The following is a 17,031-nucleotide window of genomic DNA, read 5'->3' as shown; positions in this document are numbered from 1 at the left end:
AAGGTTGCCATATGTTAACATAATTTCATCATAATGGAAAAATATAAGTAAATACCATACGTCAGTTTAAATAGAAAACACCATAAATATAAAATATGGTTGTAAAAAATTTAAGGTATCTTAAAATAATTGTCTTTGCTGCAGAATTGTATTAATACACAAACTGTATGCGATGTAGCTCGTTATTTGATCTACAATAAAATTTAGGGATGGAACATTAGGAGTCAAGATGGTGGCACAACAGAACTTACTGAATATGCTTTGGGGCCTCAAAGGAAGGAATGAGAAAGAAAGAAAAAGCAACAAGGAAGAGGAAAGGCGTGATGGACAGGTATCAGAAAGTATGACAACAGAAGAGTCACAGCTTGCGAGCACTCAGCACACATTCAAATCACTCAATAAATTTTTTTCATTTGGTTGAAAATATTAAATTACCTATTTAGAGACATATTTTGACAGTTACAAACATACAGCATGGAGCACATTTGTTTTTCTTGCACGTGTGGACAAATGCCATCCAACCACATTTCCTGTCCTCTCCTTCATTTTGTAAACCATTTGGAACAAGTTCCAAATGTAATTGTTATAAGTTTCTCTGCTGAAGCCATGATATATGCTATGTTTTTCAAGCCATGTAATAATGATTTCCACACATACTGAATGATGCAAGACCCAAGATGAATGAGATGGGTCTTGGCCCTGGAGAATCTGATAAAATAGTTAAATTCATAGAAGGGGAAAGCAGAATTATGGTTGCCAGGGGCTGGGGAGAGAGGGAAATGGGAAGATGTTGGTCAAAGGTGACAAAGTTTCACTTATGCAAGATGAATAATTCTGGGGATCTAATGTGCAGCGATGTGACTATAGTTAATACTGTAATATTTCATACTGTTTCTGTATTATATACTCAACATTGGCTAAGAGGGTAAATCTTAAATATTCTCTCTCACACACACAGATGTACACACCTACACAAAACCCAAATGATAACCTTGCAAGGTGATATATATATTGATTAGCCTGACTGTAGCAATTAGTTCACAATGTGTACATCTGTCAAAATATCAAGTTGTACATCTTAAATATATACAAAATTTATTTGTCGAATATACCTGAATAAAGCTGAAAAAAAAAAGAAAAAGAATGTGATAGTGTTTCTGAAACTGACCTAGTAACTGATGTCTGGATGGCAATAACCACCACAATTCTATTTACTTACTTACTTACTTATTTATTTAAAAATTATCCTTCCAACTGTTAACACTCTAACATAAGAATACACAAGAAAATGAGATATAAGAAGGAATACTTAACTAAGATACACATACATGCATAGACAAAGCCCAATAGATAAATTACAATAATGCTAAAAAATCTTAGAGAATCCAAAGATAATAAATATAATAACAGAATTACCTTTTTGTAGGTAATCTCAAGGGGGTAATTGTGATCTAGGGAGACCATCCCATGTGATTTACAAATGCTTCAACTGACATTAACTTGGATTTGTTTTTGCAAATAGAAATTTACCAGAATTTACTAACATTGATTACACTTGGAAACTCACCCTTAATTTGTCATAATAGCAGTTATGAGCTGCTTCAATGTCTATCTCCAGGATTCTACCATGGATAACTTGAGACGCATCCACATTTACTATCCATTGGTAATCAGAGTTGTGAGGGTAACGTCCAGGCCATAAGGGAGAGGCGATTTTCCCATGAGTTCCCACAATATTATCATTGCCAAATACTAGGAGGGAAAACAGAGTAGTAAATCAGAAGTACTTAGAACAGCTATTTAATCAAATGAAAGAAACAAAAGCCAAGGGGTGTTGAAAAGGATGGACTTTTAATTGACTGTGATTTCTATTCTGAACACTGAAAGAAATATTGCTTCCCTTTTGGTTTCTGTACTATCTATTAATTCCTTGGAGAACAGTGATTTTCTGAATGGAATTCCATTTCCTAAGAAGGTTGCATGGTGTGAAAAGAGGAGATAACTTCTCATGTGAAAAGGGGTTCCCAGCCCCCAGGGGACCTGACAACAAGTGCGGGGTATCACCAGGCTCACTCTCTATTTTGTTTACCTATTTTCCTTTTTACAAAAGAATGGGACATGTTCTTAAAATTTTGGTAAGAGAAACTGACATATTGAAATGACATGAAAAATAGCTAATTATGGAAAAGTCAAGTTAGAAAATAAAAATAGTAACATTTTATTCAGTTAGAAGAAAACCTTGCTGTTATAATATCTGAGCACTTAATTCAATCCTAAAATACACACACTATTTTGAATTTGAAGAATATAGAGTTTGTGACTACAAATGAAATACATTTGGTATCAATATGCTAAACCTGAACTATAATACTTTCGAAGACTCTAACAAAATACCATGTAAAAAGTTTAATATAACATCAGGTAGAAACTTGAGCTTAAAACAATTACTAGAGCCATTGAGAAAGCTCTCCCTTGCTCTTGGTGGGCCATTCATATATAATTGGGTTTTTATAATATGTTTTAAAATGAAGTAATTCCACAAACACAATAAATTAGGACAACAGAGTTCAGGATTATTCTTAACTTACTGCATCACTAAAAAATTCGTTACCCTTTCTAGTTTGTAGGCTGTTTTCTGGAAACCATCGATAAAATAGAAGCAACTTACTGTTAGTAAATATGGCTTGGAAGCCTATGCCATTGCCTGAGCTATCGGAGACAAATCGGATCCACAGTCTATGCCCAACAATGGATGAATAATTGAGGGGGAGGACATTTCCACAATATCGCCCCACCAAACTACCAGTGGCGTTTCCTTCACGGATCTCCACAAAATCTCTGGTACAGTCCTGAGAATCCTCCAACTGGAAAGTTCTAATTTGAAAAAAAAAAAAAAAAAGAGTTTAGGAGAATTAAATTGATAGAATAAGCTTTGGGATTGCCCCAAAACACCTGCTGGGTTAAACTGTTCTTTTATAAAACTTCAACTTCAATCACAGTATCTTTGAGCCAACTCTAAAAATTCCTCTAAAATTTGCTGAAATGCCTATTGCAGAGATACAAAGACAATTAACACACTGTCTTCAAGGGGTTGTCTTTCTAAGGGGGAAAGATTAGGCAAGAAAACAGGAAAAGACACATTATAATGTGGAATATCATAAAATGCCCTCAGAGCTAAAAGTGCTCTAAGATTTTGAGGCAGAGGGATCACATCAGATTGTGAGGCTCAGTCAGAGCTTGATGGAGAGATTTTTGGGGGGATGGAAATATAAACACTACCCAGACTTAAGGTACAGAAATGGGGAGCAGAAAACACATGTCGATAAAAGCACATACACAGAAAAGGAGTGAGACTTACTTAGAAATCTGTGAGAGGTCTAGTTTGGTTAGAACACCGAGTACTTTTAAGACGACATTAGGGGACACAGCTGAAGCAGTATCATCAGCTAATTTTGCCAGAGCTTAAGTGCCAATCAAAGGCTCTGTACTTAATTTCTGAAAATGTAGAAGTATGGGATTCGCAGTAATAGAGGCTATTCAACTNAAGTCGGACGCTTAACCGACTAAGCCACCCAGGCGCCCCTCATAATCTGCACTTATGATGACATGGGAGAATGAAAGACAGAAAATAATATCTATTCCATGACTGCCACATGTAAGAAACATATAGAGTCTGGAACATGTAAGTGCCAGCTAAATGCTTTCAGAATTTAGCCTTAATGCTTTATAAACTTGGATATAATCAAGATACTGTGAGGGGTGCCTGTGTGGTGCAGTCACTTAAGCACCCAACTCTTGATCTCAGCTCAGGTAATGATCTCACAGTTCGTGCGTGAGTTTGAGACATGCATTTGGGCTTTGCGCTGATGGTGTAGAGCCTGCTTGGGATTCTGTCTCTCCTTCTCTCAGCCCCTATCCTGTTGTGCTCATTTCTCTCTCCCACTCTGTCTCTCTCTGTCTCATTCTCCCTTTCTCCCCCTTTCTCAAAATAAATAAACTTTAAAATATTGTTAAAAATTAAGATAGTGCAGTACTAGTGCTAGGGGAGACAAATGGATGAATGGAACAGAAAAGAAAGTCCAGAGAAGGAGCCAGCAATATACATTCAGTCAATACAATCCAACCCATGCTGCCAAGATAATTCAATGGGAAAAAGAAAATCATTTTAACATGTGGTGTTTCAGTTACTGAAAATCCTTATAGAGAAAAAAAGAAACCCTCAACAGCTACCTTTCTCCATACACAGAAGGTAATTTAATATTCCTCCTAGATATACACAGAAAAGTTAGAGCCATAAGGCTCCTAGAAGAAAACAGAGACTATCTTTACAACCTTGGGGAAGGCATATATTTCTTAGATATCATGCAAAAGGCATTTACCATAAGATTTTAAAAATTAATAAATTTTACTTCATCAAAAATTAAAATTTCTCCTCATTAAAGACATGACTAAGAAAATGAATAGGCAAGTTAGAGACTGTGCAAGGGGAAGAAGAGATAATTATAAAACATATATCTAACAAGGGACTCTCTCTCTGGAATATAAAACGAATTCCTACTAAGAAAAAAAAAACATAAAAAAACAAATAACCAAGTTAAAAATGACACGAGATTTGAACAGACACTTCAACAGAATTTGAGTGAATAGCCAATGAGAATGTCCAAAATACTCTGACATTGGTCATCAGAGCAGTGTAAATTAAATATCACAGTAAGTTATCATTTTATACCCATGAGAAAGGCTAAACTAGAAAAGACTGATAAGATCAAATGTTGACAAGCATGCATAGCAACCAGAAATCTCGTATGTTTCTGGTGGGAATGTATACTGATAGAACCACTCTGAATAATTATTTGGCAGTTTCTTGTAAAATTAAATATACATCCAATTAATGCCCCAGAAGCTCCTCTCCAAGATATTTACCCAAGAGAAATGAAAAATGTGAGATCGTACTAGAATCCTGAATATAAAAGATCTCTTGCAACTCAAAAATAAAAAGACAATTCAAATAGTAGCAAAAGAACTGAAAATGCAGTGCTCCAAAGGAGATGTATTACGAATGGCCAATAAGAACATGAAAAACTGCTCAGTCACTAGTTACTTGAGAAATGCAAATGGAAACCATAATAAGGTAACACTTCATACCCACTAGGATAGCTATTATTTAAAAAATGGAAAATAACAAATGTTGATGAGGATGTGGAGAAATAGGAACTCTTAGGCACTGTAGGAATGTAAAATGGAGTAACCACTATAGAAAACAATTTGGCAATTCTTCAAAAAGTTAAGCATAGATTTACCATATGACCCAGTAATTCTGCTTTTAGGTAGATACCCAAAGAAATTAAAAGGGACTCAGGCAAACAGTTGCATATGAATATTTATAAAAGCATTATTCACAATAGCCAAAAGCTGGAAAGAATTCAAATGTCCATCAGTAGATGAATGGATATACAAAATGGATAAACAAAAATGGATAAACAAATGAATGGACAAACAAAGCTATATATATAGTTATATAATTATATATACTATATATAAAAAAGATTATATATAGCTATATATAATTTGATATATATATTGTTGGTAAACAAAACAATATACAACTATGAAGTTATCTATCTATATATGATGTTACATTTTATACACACACTAGAATATTATTCAGCCTCAAAGCAGAATGAAATTTTGATACATGCTGCAACATAGATGAACACTAAAAACATGCTCAGTGAAATAATCCAAACATTAAAGAATATGCATGATTCTACTTAAATGTGAAAACTAGAAAAGAGAAATTCATAGATACAGGAAGTAGAATAGAATTTACCAAGGGCTGGAGACAGGGAGTTACTGTTTAAGGGCTATAGAGTTTGTTTGGTATGATGAAAAAATCTCAGAAAAGCATAGTAGTGATGGATGCACAGAACTGTAAATGTATGTTATGCCACTCAATACGACAAGCTGGAGAGAGAAAAAAAGAAACACCTAAAAAAAAAAAAACAAAACCACCAAAAATCAGTATTTAAAGTTGCCTGCAGAGAAAACAAAACAGAAATCTGAGCCCAGATGATGTTCTAGGGGAATTCCAAAGCTTCAATGAAATCAATAGCCCAATCTCAATGTTATGCAAACTGTAACAAAGAATAGAAAAGAGGAAAGTTCCCAGGCTTTCAAGGTTAGTATAATCTTGAGAGCAAAACCAGTCAAGGGAAGTCAAAGAAAGGAAAGTATAGGTCAGCCTCACTTAACAATATAGATGAAAAATCCTAAATAAAATATAAGCAACATGGATCCATCAATTTGTAAAATGTATAAATCTAATCAAGTTTGGACTAATAACATTTTAAGATTAGAAGATCTAGGGGCGCCTGTGTGGTTCAGTTGGTTAAGCGTCCGACTGTTGATTTTGGCTCAGGTCATGATCTCATGGTTTGTGAGTTCAAGCCTCAAGTCAGGCTCCACACTAGGAGCCTGCTTGGGATTCTCTCTCCCCCTCTCTCTGCCCCTCCTCTGCTCATTCTCTGTCTCTCTCAAACAAATAAATAAAACTTAAAAGTTAAAAAAATATTAGAAGGTCTATAAGAAAATTCATACCACACACACACACACACACACTTAACAGACAAAGATAGACGTAAAATATACGAAGAGAGAATCCATAACAACTGCAGGAAAACACTGGATAAAACTCAACACCCACTCATCATAAAATACTCTTAGAAAATTAGGAATAGAAGGAAACTTTCTGAATGGGATGACAAATGCCTACCAATACCTGCAGCAAATATGCTTCGAAGTAAAAATTTCAAAGTATTTCCTTCGATTCAGAAACAACACAAGGGAGCCTGCTCTCGTGACTCTGTTCCCCATTACACTACAGTGTTTTCCAGGCAAACAAGACAAGGAGAAGGGGGAAAGGGTTGTAAGGATTGGAAAAGAAGAGTGTAAGTTAGTATTCAGGAGAGATCATTCACTGATGAATATCTACTGTGCACCTTAATGTGTCAGGTCCTTTTCTAGGCACTAAAAATAGAGCAGTAGAAAAGAGAGAAGAAAATCTGTGTTATTCTAGAGAAGACAATGGCTGCTGGATAAGATCTACAAAAATCAGTGGGGTTTCCCTACACCAGTAGCCAAAAATTTAGAAACTGCAACTTAGTCAACATCTACTCAACAAACAAATTTTACTGTCTTCCATGTTTCCAAACACTGGCATGGGGACGTGGGGGTAGGACAGTGAAGAACACAGAGAATGTTCCTCCCTTTTGGAAGCTTCTATTCAAGAAGGAGAGATAGATAATAAATAAGTAAACATATAATTAGGTAGTGACCAATTCTAGGAGGAAAAATAATTTGAGGTGTTATTTTTGGTAAGGTGGCCAGGTTATGTCTATAAGTTTTAAATGGATTTCCTTTCCAATAGCAACAGCCAAAAAAAAAAAGTGTCTAGCTATAAGACCTCTATTTAAAAAATGTGAAAGTTTAACAAAGAACACAGGAAAAGAACAAAATAAATGCAGAGATATTCCAAATTCAAGAATATGAAGAGTCAGTAAGGATCCTTCCAAAAACTAATGTATAAATTCAATGTAATTCCAGTCTAATCAACAAGTATGATTCTATTTATATGAAATATAAAACAGAAAGCAATATTATGTAGTGTGTATGGAGATCTGTATATGCTACTCATATTATACATATATAATTTAGTATATATAGAAAAACATAAAGTTAAAAATTATAAAAACATGCCTGAGAGTGATATATATGCAATTCAATATGCAGGTTAATCCATGATGAGTAAGTAAGGGGGACTTTTGCTGCCCTGTAACATTTTATTTATTTAAAATTAATCTTTCAGTTTGTTCTCGGTATTCAAGAGTCTCTCATGGTTTGCCTCCCTCCCTCTCCCCAACTATTTTTTCCCCTTCTCCTCCCCCATGGTCCTCTATTAAGTTTCTCCTGTTCCACTTATAAGTGAAAACATATGGTATCTGTCCTTTCTGCCTGACTTATTTCACTCAGCATAACACCCTGGAGTTCCAAACTGAGGACTGATGAGGGTGGGGGAGAGGGGAAGGGGGGTGATGGGCACTTGTTGGGATGAGCACTGGGTGTTATATGGAAACCAACTTGACAATAAACTATAATAAAAAATGAAATAAATAAAATAAAAAGATAAAATTAATCTTTAGTATTTATTATTATTTTCTTTGAGAGAGAGAGAGAGAGAGACAGAGCATGAGTGGGGGAGGGGTAGAGAGAGAGGGAGACATAGAATCTGAAGCTGTCAGCACAGAGCCCAATGTGGGGCTTGAACTCCTGAACCATGAGACCATGACCTGCCCAAAATTAATCTTTAAAGAAAAAAAGTAATGGTTAAAAAAATGTAGAGAAAGTATATGCAAACTATTCTTCTTTTTTCAGAAGTAACTGGAGGAAATTTTTGCTGAGAAGAGGAAAGACAAGATTAAAAGAAGGAAGAGTGACCCAGAAAGGCTATAGAGAAGCAACTGTCAGAAAGGGGGAAAAATGTCTCAAGATAGATAATTTCCTTCTTTATTGTGTGTACTTTCCAGTCAACACTCAACATTTTGTGTTGCAAGATTTCACATGATGGTAAGTATAGGGCTCTCCTGGGACTCTATCTCAGCTAATGGATTAGGGTGACAGATAACCAGACTGAAGGTTCTGGGCACCTCAAGCCTTTCTGTGAGACCAGTGTATCAGGCACACCTCTGAGCATTCACTACCAGGATCCTGGAAAAGACAAGTCAGACAATGCCTGAACATGGCTTTTCAAGCCAGATGCTAGCATTTGTAGGTCACTAGCCAGACAAACAGTGAATCTGTGGCTCTCGTGATCCTACCAAGGTGAAGTACTAAAATATAGATCATCTGTATCTATATTCTAGACATAGCTCTAGCAGCAAGCTATGACCTGTAACTGAGTAGCAGAAGAAATCAAGAAAAATCCACATCACGCTAAGCAAACTATACATTTGCCCTGATGCCCATTGCCTTCCTTAACAATTCACTCTTTATAACACAAACCTTATATCTACAATCATTCCTGGCAAGGAGTCATTCTGAATCCCTCTTCAGGGTCACTGCCACGTTTAGCACTGAATATCAGGCTCGGTTTTCTTACCCATAACATTATCAACAATGTGAAATATGCTAACACTGTTTTGTTTTCTTTCTGTATCTCAGAAAGTAGGAAGAGAAGAAAGAGAGATGATTTTCCTCAGCAAGTGATTCACATGAAATCGAATCTGAACCTTTCTACCCAAAGTGCAATGCGTGGTCTGACAGCACCAGCACTGTCTGAGAGCTTGCTTAAATGAAGAGTTGGAACCTACCAATCAACTAAATTAGAATGTGGATTTTAGCAAGATCTCACGTGACCAGTGTGTCCATTTACGTTAGATCCAATGGCCCCGGAGATTGCTAAGTGGAGGTCTTTTCTCTTGGACTGCCATACTGGTGTACTCGAGGGCCAAATCACAGAAAAGACATGTGATTAGGAATGATAGCAGGATGATGCCTCAAAGAATCAAATTAAACTTTTAAAAAAGCTTATTGTTTTCTTGGAAGTCTTTGTTTTAGGCCGGTACATTTTATGAGCAAAGCTACCCTCTTTCCAAATACTTTGGCTGAAATCTGTTTGTAAAAATATGATTTGGAACAAAAATAGTACAATCACTGTTTCTCATTATCCCATTTTGATTCTTGAACTAAGATCAGTCACTTTCTAAAAGCACTCTGCCAGCATAAAATATATTTTCTGTTAATTCCTTTAAATATCTGTTTTACCAAAAACTCCTTTTAAGAGTCTATTTCTCCCTCCTCCTTTTTTGTTGAAGATTCAACCATAATTTCTCCAGTTTTTCTCCCTATTCAATTTCACCACAGCGTCCACAATCCAAACCCTGTGGTTTTTAACTTGACGTATTCCATATGCTTCTCACACAACCCCAGGGAATGTTTCCAAGCACCCATCTGGATACAGTTTAGGCCAGGGCAGAAATAACTCACAGGCCTTGCCATAAAGCCCTTCTCATTATCCTCTACATAAAGAGGAACATCTTGCATTCTACAAAATTCATTTTAAAAAGAAAACTCAAGCAAGTAACACAAAATAACCAAAATTAACTTCTTATGGATGAGAAAGGAAAAAGCTGAGTCGTCAAGATTTGCCTATATGATAATTAAGATTTAGTGTCCATTAAACAGTGCAGTGGATGAGACTAGCTTTTTGTGTTTATCTCCTATCTTCTAGAAAAAGCTCAGCATCACCCATCTGATTTAACTGTGAAATGTCCCACAAGGTATTTTAGAAAAGGCAGAGTAAGATCACTTAACATTCAATGATCATCTGGTATGCATCAACCTTGTGCTACACATTTGACATCTGACATCTTTAATGGTGGCCCTGTAGATGGAATGAATCTCTTTATGTTTAAATAAATAGCTTCTTGGCCTGAATTTATTAGTAACTCATCAAGAAATGGGATGACTGCCTTAAACATCTCCTGCACCTGGGCCATTCCTGGCAACCACTGAATGTGAGATTAGTCAACAATGTGAATATGGTAGAGACTAAAAGGAAAAAGACCGAAAAAGAAGCCCTTTAAAGATTTGGCAGTTAAGAGGCCTTGTAAGCCACGGGAAGGACTTTGGGCTTTATCATAAGAACAATAATCATGTTTAATTCATCAATGTATACAAAGCATCAGGCATGGGAGAAACATGTGCTAACTCTGTGAGCACACAGTAGGGGCTTACACATATTTGTTGAATAAAGGAAGACATATATATCAGGGAAAAATTATATAGAGAGATTTCTCCCCACAAAGAACTTTGAGCTTTTAGTAAAGACGAAAGCAAACAAAAACTTCTTTCCTATGTGGCAGCTTAACCTTGCTTTGCCTTTCAGGCACTCAGCAGGCGTCTCTGTTTTAACACAATGCTGCTTGGACCCTGAAGAGCACTGTCTGATTGATGGACTGAAAGAAAACAACATTAGATGTCTGAACATGGCCCGCAAATGGGACTGTTCTTTCATTTTTTAAATCTTTCCTTGATGCACATTACGGCGGGTCGAGGAGAAGGAACAAGACATTTTTGAATAAACAGGCCAGTCCTCAAAACAATCCCTTGCTGTCTACACCAAAGTATTCTATTCTCTTCAAAAACGGAATTAGCAATCCCAAATGATGCCCGATAATGTGTAATATGATCTAACAAATAACTTTTCATTTAAAGTGGTAATTTAAGCACCAAAATCTTTTCACTCGGTATTTGTTAAGTGTCTACTACCAGTTCGGCATGTCACAGGTACATCTCTACCGACTGATTGAAAAGTCTCATGTCCTTTACCATGTGCTTTTCACTATCTCCTTCTAAAAAAAGACACATTATTATTATTTTATTTAATCTAAGACCACCCTGAATGTGGCAGGAGCCTACTATTAATTCCATATTCATAGTCCCTATTCAAATTGTCTTATAGTTTAATGAGGAACATGTGAGTAACTTTACCAACCAACCACTAAGTTCCTAGAAACTTCCAAAATTATTCTCCTCAACAGAGAAGAAGGGTAAGGTGAATTGGGGTAGGGACATGGTACACGAGGTAAGGAAGGCTTGACTGTGGTGGAGATTTCTGCTGGAAGAAAGAATGTTAGTCTCTCTCTGGAAGACTCTAGATGTGTCTAATTCAGAAAAAGATACTATTACTGTTCTCAGAAAATAAACATTCCACAAACTCATGCACCAAGGGCTTAGGCATATCTTTGTCATAATGTTAGGCAGGGCTCTAGAAGCATTCTCAGGAGAATTTCAATACCATTTGTAACCCAAACTATGACTAAACAGAGGAAATTTGGAAGCAGACTTCCTAAAGTTCCCACCATGTTCTCTAACAGTTGCTTGGACACACATGCTATGAGTTGTCCGTTCTGTTAGCAACGGTGCTTCCTTCCTGCAGATTCAGTCACACTGAAACAATACACCACACACACACACACAAAAGGATTTACAGAAAAGACAGCTGGAGCCGGTTGCCAGGGGAACTGACAATGTTCCAGACACATTCCACGTTAGAGGGATAAACGTCCGGGTAGCCAGGGCTGTTGAAGATGCCTTCGGCCATGTGGAAGGTTCCACCACAAGCTGGAAGAAAAGGGAAACAAAGTGAGTGCCAGAGCAAAGATCGAATATAAGATACCACAAGGGGAAGGAGAAAACATGACAGGAGCTGCTGCCAGGATCAAAGGATGCCCTATCCATTTCCAATTTGAAAAAATCCATGTCATATATAATAAGGAAAAGCTTATGGAGACTGAAAATAAGCCACAGGACATGGTGGGTCAGAAGGAATCTCTGTAGTTTCTCTTCTAAAAGCCTCTTCTAGCTGCAAACTATAACTTCATGTAATAATAAAAGCCATATTTTAACTCCACAACCACTCACTATTTCTGGCCAGGATGATTTTCAACGCTGGCTCCGAACAGAAGGCAATATTCCAGCTTTTCCCTCTCAAGAGGACACACACACACACACACACACACACACACACACAATCTTCTAGGTGTTTTGTGCTTTTAACTGCCAATAACCGGAGAGCTGGCGGCTGACAAATATTGTATCCCTGGCTGACAGACCCTGTCCGGGTGGCTCCCCTTCCCCTCCCTCCTCCCTCCATGTCACCATCCATCCTGCCACCAATGACAATACCCAGACCTGCCTGAGCCCAGCTGCGAGGCCGGGGAGACTGGAGAACAGCAGCTGTCCATTCATAAGAGATGCCAATGGACATCGCCAGTCAGGGGCCGCCTTAACACACATGTCATGAAGGAGCACACTGGTCATTCCAGCATCGTCCCAACCACCCCTCCCCACTTCCAGAGTTCACTATGAGCATGAGTCACAATAAGCAAGGCATGGAAGCACCCCAAGCATCCGCCAGTGGATGAGCGGATAAAGAAGATGCTGTACAGAGTTTACCACTGTTAGAATCTACGAGTAGGTTAATCTAAATTGGAAGACAGTGAGGTTAGTCACAGAGGTGACCTCAGGAAACTGGCTCCCGATTCCCATGATACAATAGTCTCAAATAACAAGCCAAGGATTTCTATCACATCCCTCTTAACCGAGTAGTGCCATTTGCTAACTTCTCTTACCTGACGACGACACGGCATACGTAGCATGGAAACCCTCGGAATTCACTCTAGAATCCGAGACAAACCTCAGCGTCAGAGCATTGCTAAAGGACGTGATGGGATGGGGCATGGTGGTGCCACAGTAGCGGCCTGAATTGGGAAAGGACAGAAAGAATGAATGATGACATGGCACATGGCATAGGCTGTCATTTCCAGTAAATGTGAATTTATCAGAACCACAGGAGACGGAAGCAAAAAGAAGAAATCACTATTCAGAGAACTGAAGTCAGGGTCGGTGTTTGGGACAATGCCTGAGAGTTAAACATAAACTATAAAGCCAGGCAGAGGACATACGATTTATAACATGTTGAAGAATATTGGGGGCGGGGGGGCGGTAAGAAAGATGGAGATGACTCTCCAAGTGAAACGAATGCTAAAGTCTAGCAAAGACGGGACCTGCACAAGTAAATGCACTAATACATAGAAGCAATGCATTATAGCCAAAAAAAACCCCCAAAACGTGTGGATGCAGGAGCCAAGATACATCAATTCAACTCCTAGCACTGCCATTTGCTAGCGGCATGACCTGAGACAAGTTACTGACGGTCTCTGTGCCTCAGTTTCCCTGCTGTGGTAAAGAGATGATCAATAATAATGAAACCTCTACCATAAAGGTATGAGGATTAACCAAGTTGCTATTTATAAAGTTCTTAGCATAGCAGTGAGCACAAGTTAAGTGCTAAGTAAGTGTCTGTTAAATGATACACCTTCGTCCTTGATCGAACGCTCACAGGTAAATATCCCAAGCGATACAATCAGGACCGCGTAGAGCAGAGAGGATGCGATTGCCCTCTGTTGTCGCAGGCTCTGCTCTGGGGATAGAGCCACCGGCCAAAGTCCCTCCTCTGAGGGAGCTTGTCTTCTAGAGCAGGAGAGGAAACTTGCATGGCAAAGCTCAAAGATGAGTAACTCATGGAGAAAATTTAAATAACCTGAAATTATTTTACTTGAAGGTATTTCAGAAACTAGATAACAGCACTCTTTACTATTTCACTGGGATGCCCTGCAATCCGAATTTCCATGTGTGTTTGTTGCTGTATTTTTTGCTTTGTTTATTTAGTTATTCCTTCCTTCCCTCCCTCCTTCTTTCCCTCTCTCCCTCCCGCCCTCCTTCCTTCTTTCCTTCTTTCCTTCCTTCCTTCATCTATTGCTTCTACTGAGGAGAAAACCAGAAGGACCATGCTCAATTTTAACATAAGAACTGGTCATATATTAACAAGAAATTTCTCACGGAGTGCTATCGAATGCCAGGAAGGACAGCAATTCACTGCTCTCTAAAGCAGCTGCAACTGTTAAATTAAAAAAAAAAAAAAAAAGACATAAATTATTCATGTCCTTGAATGTGAACAAGCTGTGTTTCTTGAGCCCCACCTTCAGGCCTGCTATCCTACCCTCTAATTACCTCCACTTGGCTTATGTTGCTCTTCATATCTGTTGGGAACATTCTAACCTTGAATAACAGCATATACATTTGTAAATATATAAATGAAAGCCGGCCAGGGCCACAGATGGGCGCGCGAGCACTGCAGTACCTCGGAGAGGCGCGTCCTCATAGCTGCCATCCAAAATCTCTAAAAAGTCTTGTGTACACGTTGCGCTGCTTTCAAGTCCAAAGTGGCCAAAGGAGAGGGTAATGTGATTGACTGTAAGAAAGGGAGAGAGGACTGATAAGTACTGACAAACAAAACATGCAGGGACGGAGGTTTTCCCTTTGATCATTCACTTTGCAGGTTCTCAGCAGGGAAGCAACGTATTTGGTTCCTCTGAAGAGCGACAGAATCAATGTTTTTTTGCAAATGTTTACAGAATGTGAAATGCTGATAGCGGTAAATGAGAGGGCCCTGGGGCATGTTCATTCCACGGAGACCATGCAGAGTGTCTTGTTCGCATATACAGTCTTTACACTTTTTGGATCAGCCATAGCTGGGTTCCTCTGGGAAGCATTTTTCCCAATAGGGTACTTTGCTGACTTGTAAATGAGATGCTCTTACCTGAGGCACGCAGGGCCCAGCTCTCTCAGTTTTAAGTGAAGGCCAGAGCCAGCACCCTAGAGGTTTGGAGTCTTTAGAAAGAAAGCTTTGAATTACTTGCAAAACAGCAAGTGCCTGGGTGCGTTTTTCTTTTGCTATTCGTCCAGGGTCCCTAATCTTAAGAATAGGATCCTTTCCTTGTAATGTCTTTGAACCAGTGAGATCTTTCATCTAAATGCCTTACAACTCATTAGAAATTACCCTTACTTGCAAAACTGTTCAGCTCAAGGCAGGAGGCTCCCATATCAAGGGCTTAGTTTCTGGCCAGCTTGCAATTTTCTTTGGCTACGGATTACTTCCAAGCCCCAAGCCATATGCATGTCAATAAACATATTCTTTGGTTACCTCTTAACTTCCCAAGAGAAGTGTTAGAAAATATTTAAGACACGCTTATCATTTTTTAGATTAGCTAATAGGGCCTCACTGGCTTAAGTGGATTTGCTTATTGTCACAAAAGTCATTAATTACAAAGCAGAGTAAAGGACCTCATGCCTTTCCTACATTATGTCTGAAATTATAAATTGTTCCTGCAAACCTCAAGGAAGGGTCTGGCTCCTCTGAAACAGGCGTGTCCCTCTTTGCAATCACTTTGCTTTGAGTCCTAAGGAGTCTCCTCATTTTTTCTGTCTATAAAATGTGGACAGTCTACCACCAGTTTGTTACCTGGTCCAAGAATATGATTCTAGAATTCTAAAATGAAAATAATGCAAGCATTCATTAAGTGTTTCTTCTAGGCCATGCACTAGAATTTTTTTTAATACGTGCATTGCACGAGAGGCCGGGTTATGTAATTAGCTTCCACTTTGATCGAAGATCGATAGGCTCATGGCATCGCAGTCCCAAACTATGAGCTATTAGTTTTTCTATTTACAGTTCTTTTTATTCATCTAGTTATTTGGCAGCTGTCCTGAACACCTACCACGTTCAAGGCACACGTGTCAAAAACTACTTGTCAATTAGTTTTGCTTATCCCCGATGTCACATGCCTGTCCATACAGCAAGGTTACAGGTGTTTTTTTTTTGTCCTTTGTTAGGCCTTGAGCCTTAATTTTTTTTTTTCTTTACTTAAGAATAAACAGTCAAAATTGCTTTCTTATCAGATTAGGAAGTGCTCGTTCTTGTGCACATCAGGAACGGGACTTCCCACAAAAGAAGAGGAAGGCCATCAATTGTTACCATCAAGGAGATAGGAGCATTAGTCATGGGCGGACTTTCCCACAGACACCATCCATCCTGGATTCCTTTGCCTTTTCCTCTTTGTTACTTACATGGAGGTTGAGCTTGAATTATCCAGCTGCAGTTCTGATTGTTTGGATACTTGGCAGGGAACAATGGAGAGGATATAGTATCAGACGAGTCGGTGAGGATGTAGCCCCCACAGGCTGAGGAACACAAAGACACACACACACGCACGTCATATACTTTTGGTTTCTACTGGCTGCACAAGACAGTTATTTGGTAAGTAAAAACACTGATGAGTTTTTCCCATTTCTGAAATGCATGCCAGGGTGGTACTCGGTCAAGGAAGCTGCACATAAACCGTGAGGAAATGGGAGTGCACTGTACGTTTGTAACAATATTCGTCAATTACAGGAAGTGGGGAGTGGCAAAGGACAGGAGATGAAAGGGCTACAAGCTGCCTTAATCACCGAAACGAAACTCTAGTATTGATCCGCTTACTTTGCCTGCTCCTAAATTAGGGGTATAGGGATAATCTGCTTATGAGCAACTTTATTTATTTACTTATTTTTTGGAAAGTAAACCGTCAATTG

General features: G+C 38.4%; 1 protein-coding gene across 1 annotated transcript in view; it reads right to left on the bottom strand.

The window, feature by feature from the left end:
• Positions 1–17,031, bottom strand: part of CUBN (cubilin) — a 298,802-nt gene that overhangs the window by 126,931 nt on the left and 154,840 nt on the right. The window contains exons 33-38 of the mRNA XM_077772461.1: positions 16,528–16,641; positions 14,762–14,872; positions 13,191–13,319; positions 12,048–12,180; positions 2,669–2,874; positions 1,568–1,752 (exon numbers count right to left, since the gene is read on the bottom strand). Of these exons, the coding sequence (XP_077628587.1) occupies positions 1,568–1,752; positions 2,669–2,874; positions 12,048–12,180; positions 13,191–13,319; positions 14,762–14,872; positions 16,528–16,641 (878 nt within the window). The remainder of the gene's footprint in view (positions 1–1,567; positions 1,753–2,668; positions 2,875–12,047; positions 12,181–13,190; positions 13,320–14,761; positions 14,873–16,527; positions 16,642–17,031) is intronic.

Source organism: Crocuta crocuta, unplaced genomic scaffold (assembly GCF_008692635.1).
Source record: "Crocuta crocuta isolate KB4526 unplaced genomic scaffold, BGI_CrCroc_1.0 scaffold96, whole genome shotgun sequence".
Lineage (NCBI taxonomy): Eukaryota > Metazoa > Chordata > Mammalia > Carnivora > Hyaenidae > Crocuta > Crocuta crocuta.
Note: the sequence above shows the minus strand (reverse complement) of the source record. Positions and strands in the feature narration are given on the sequence as shown.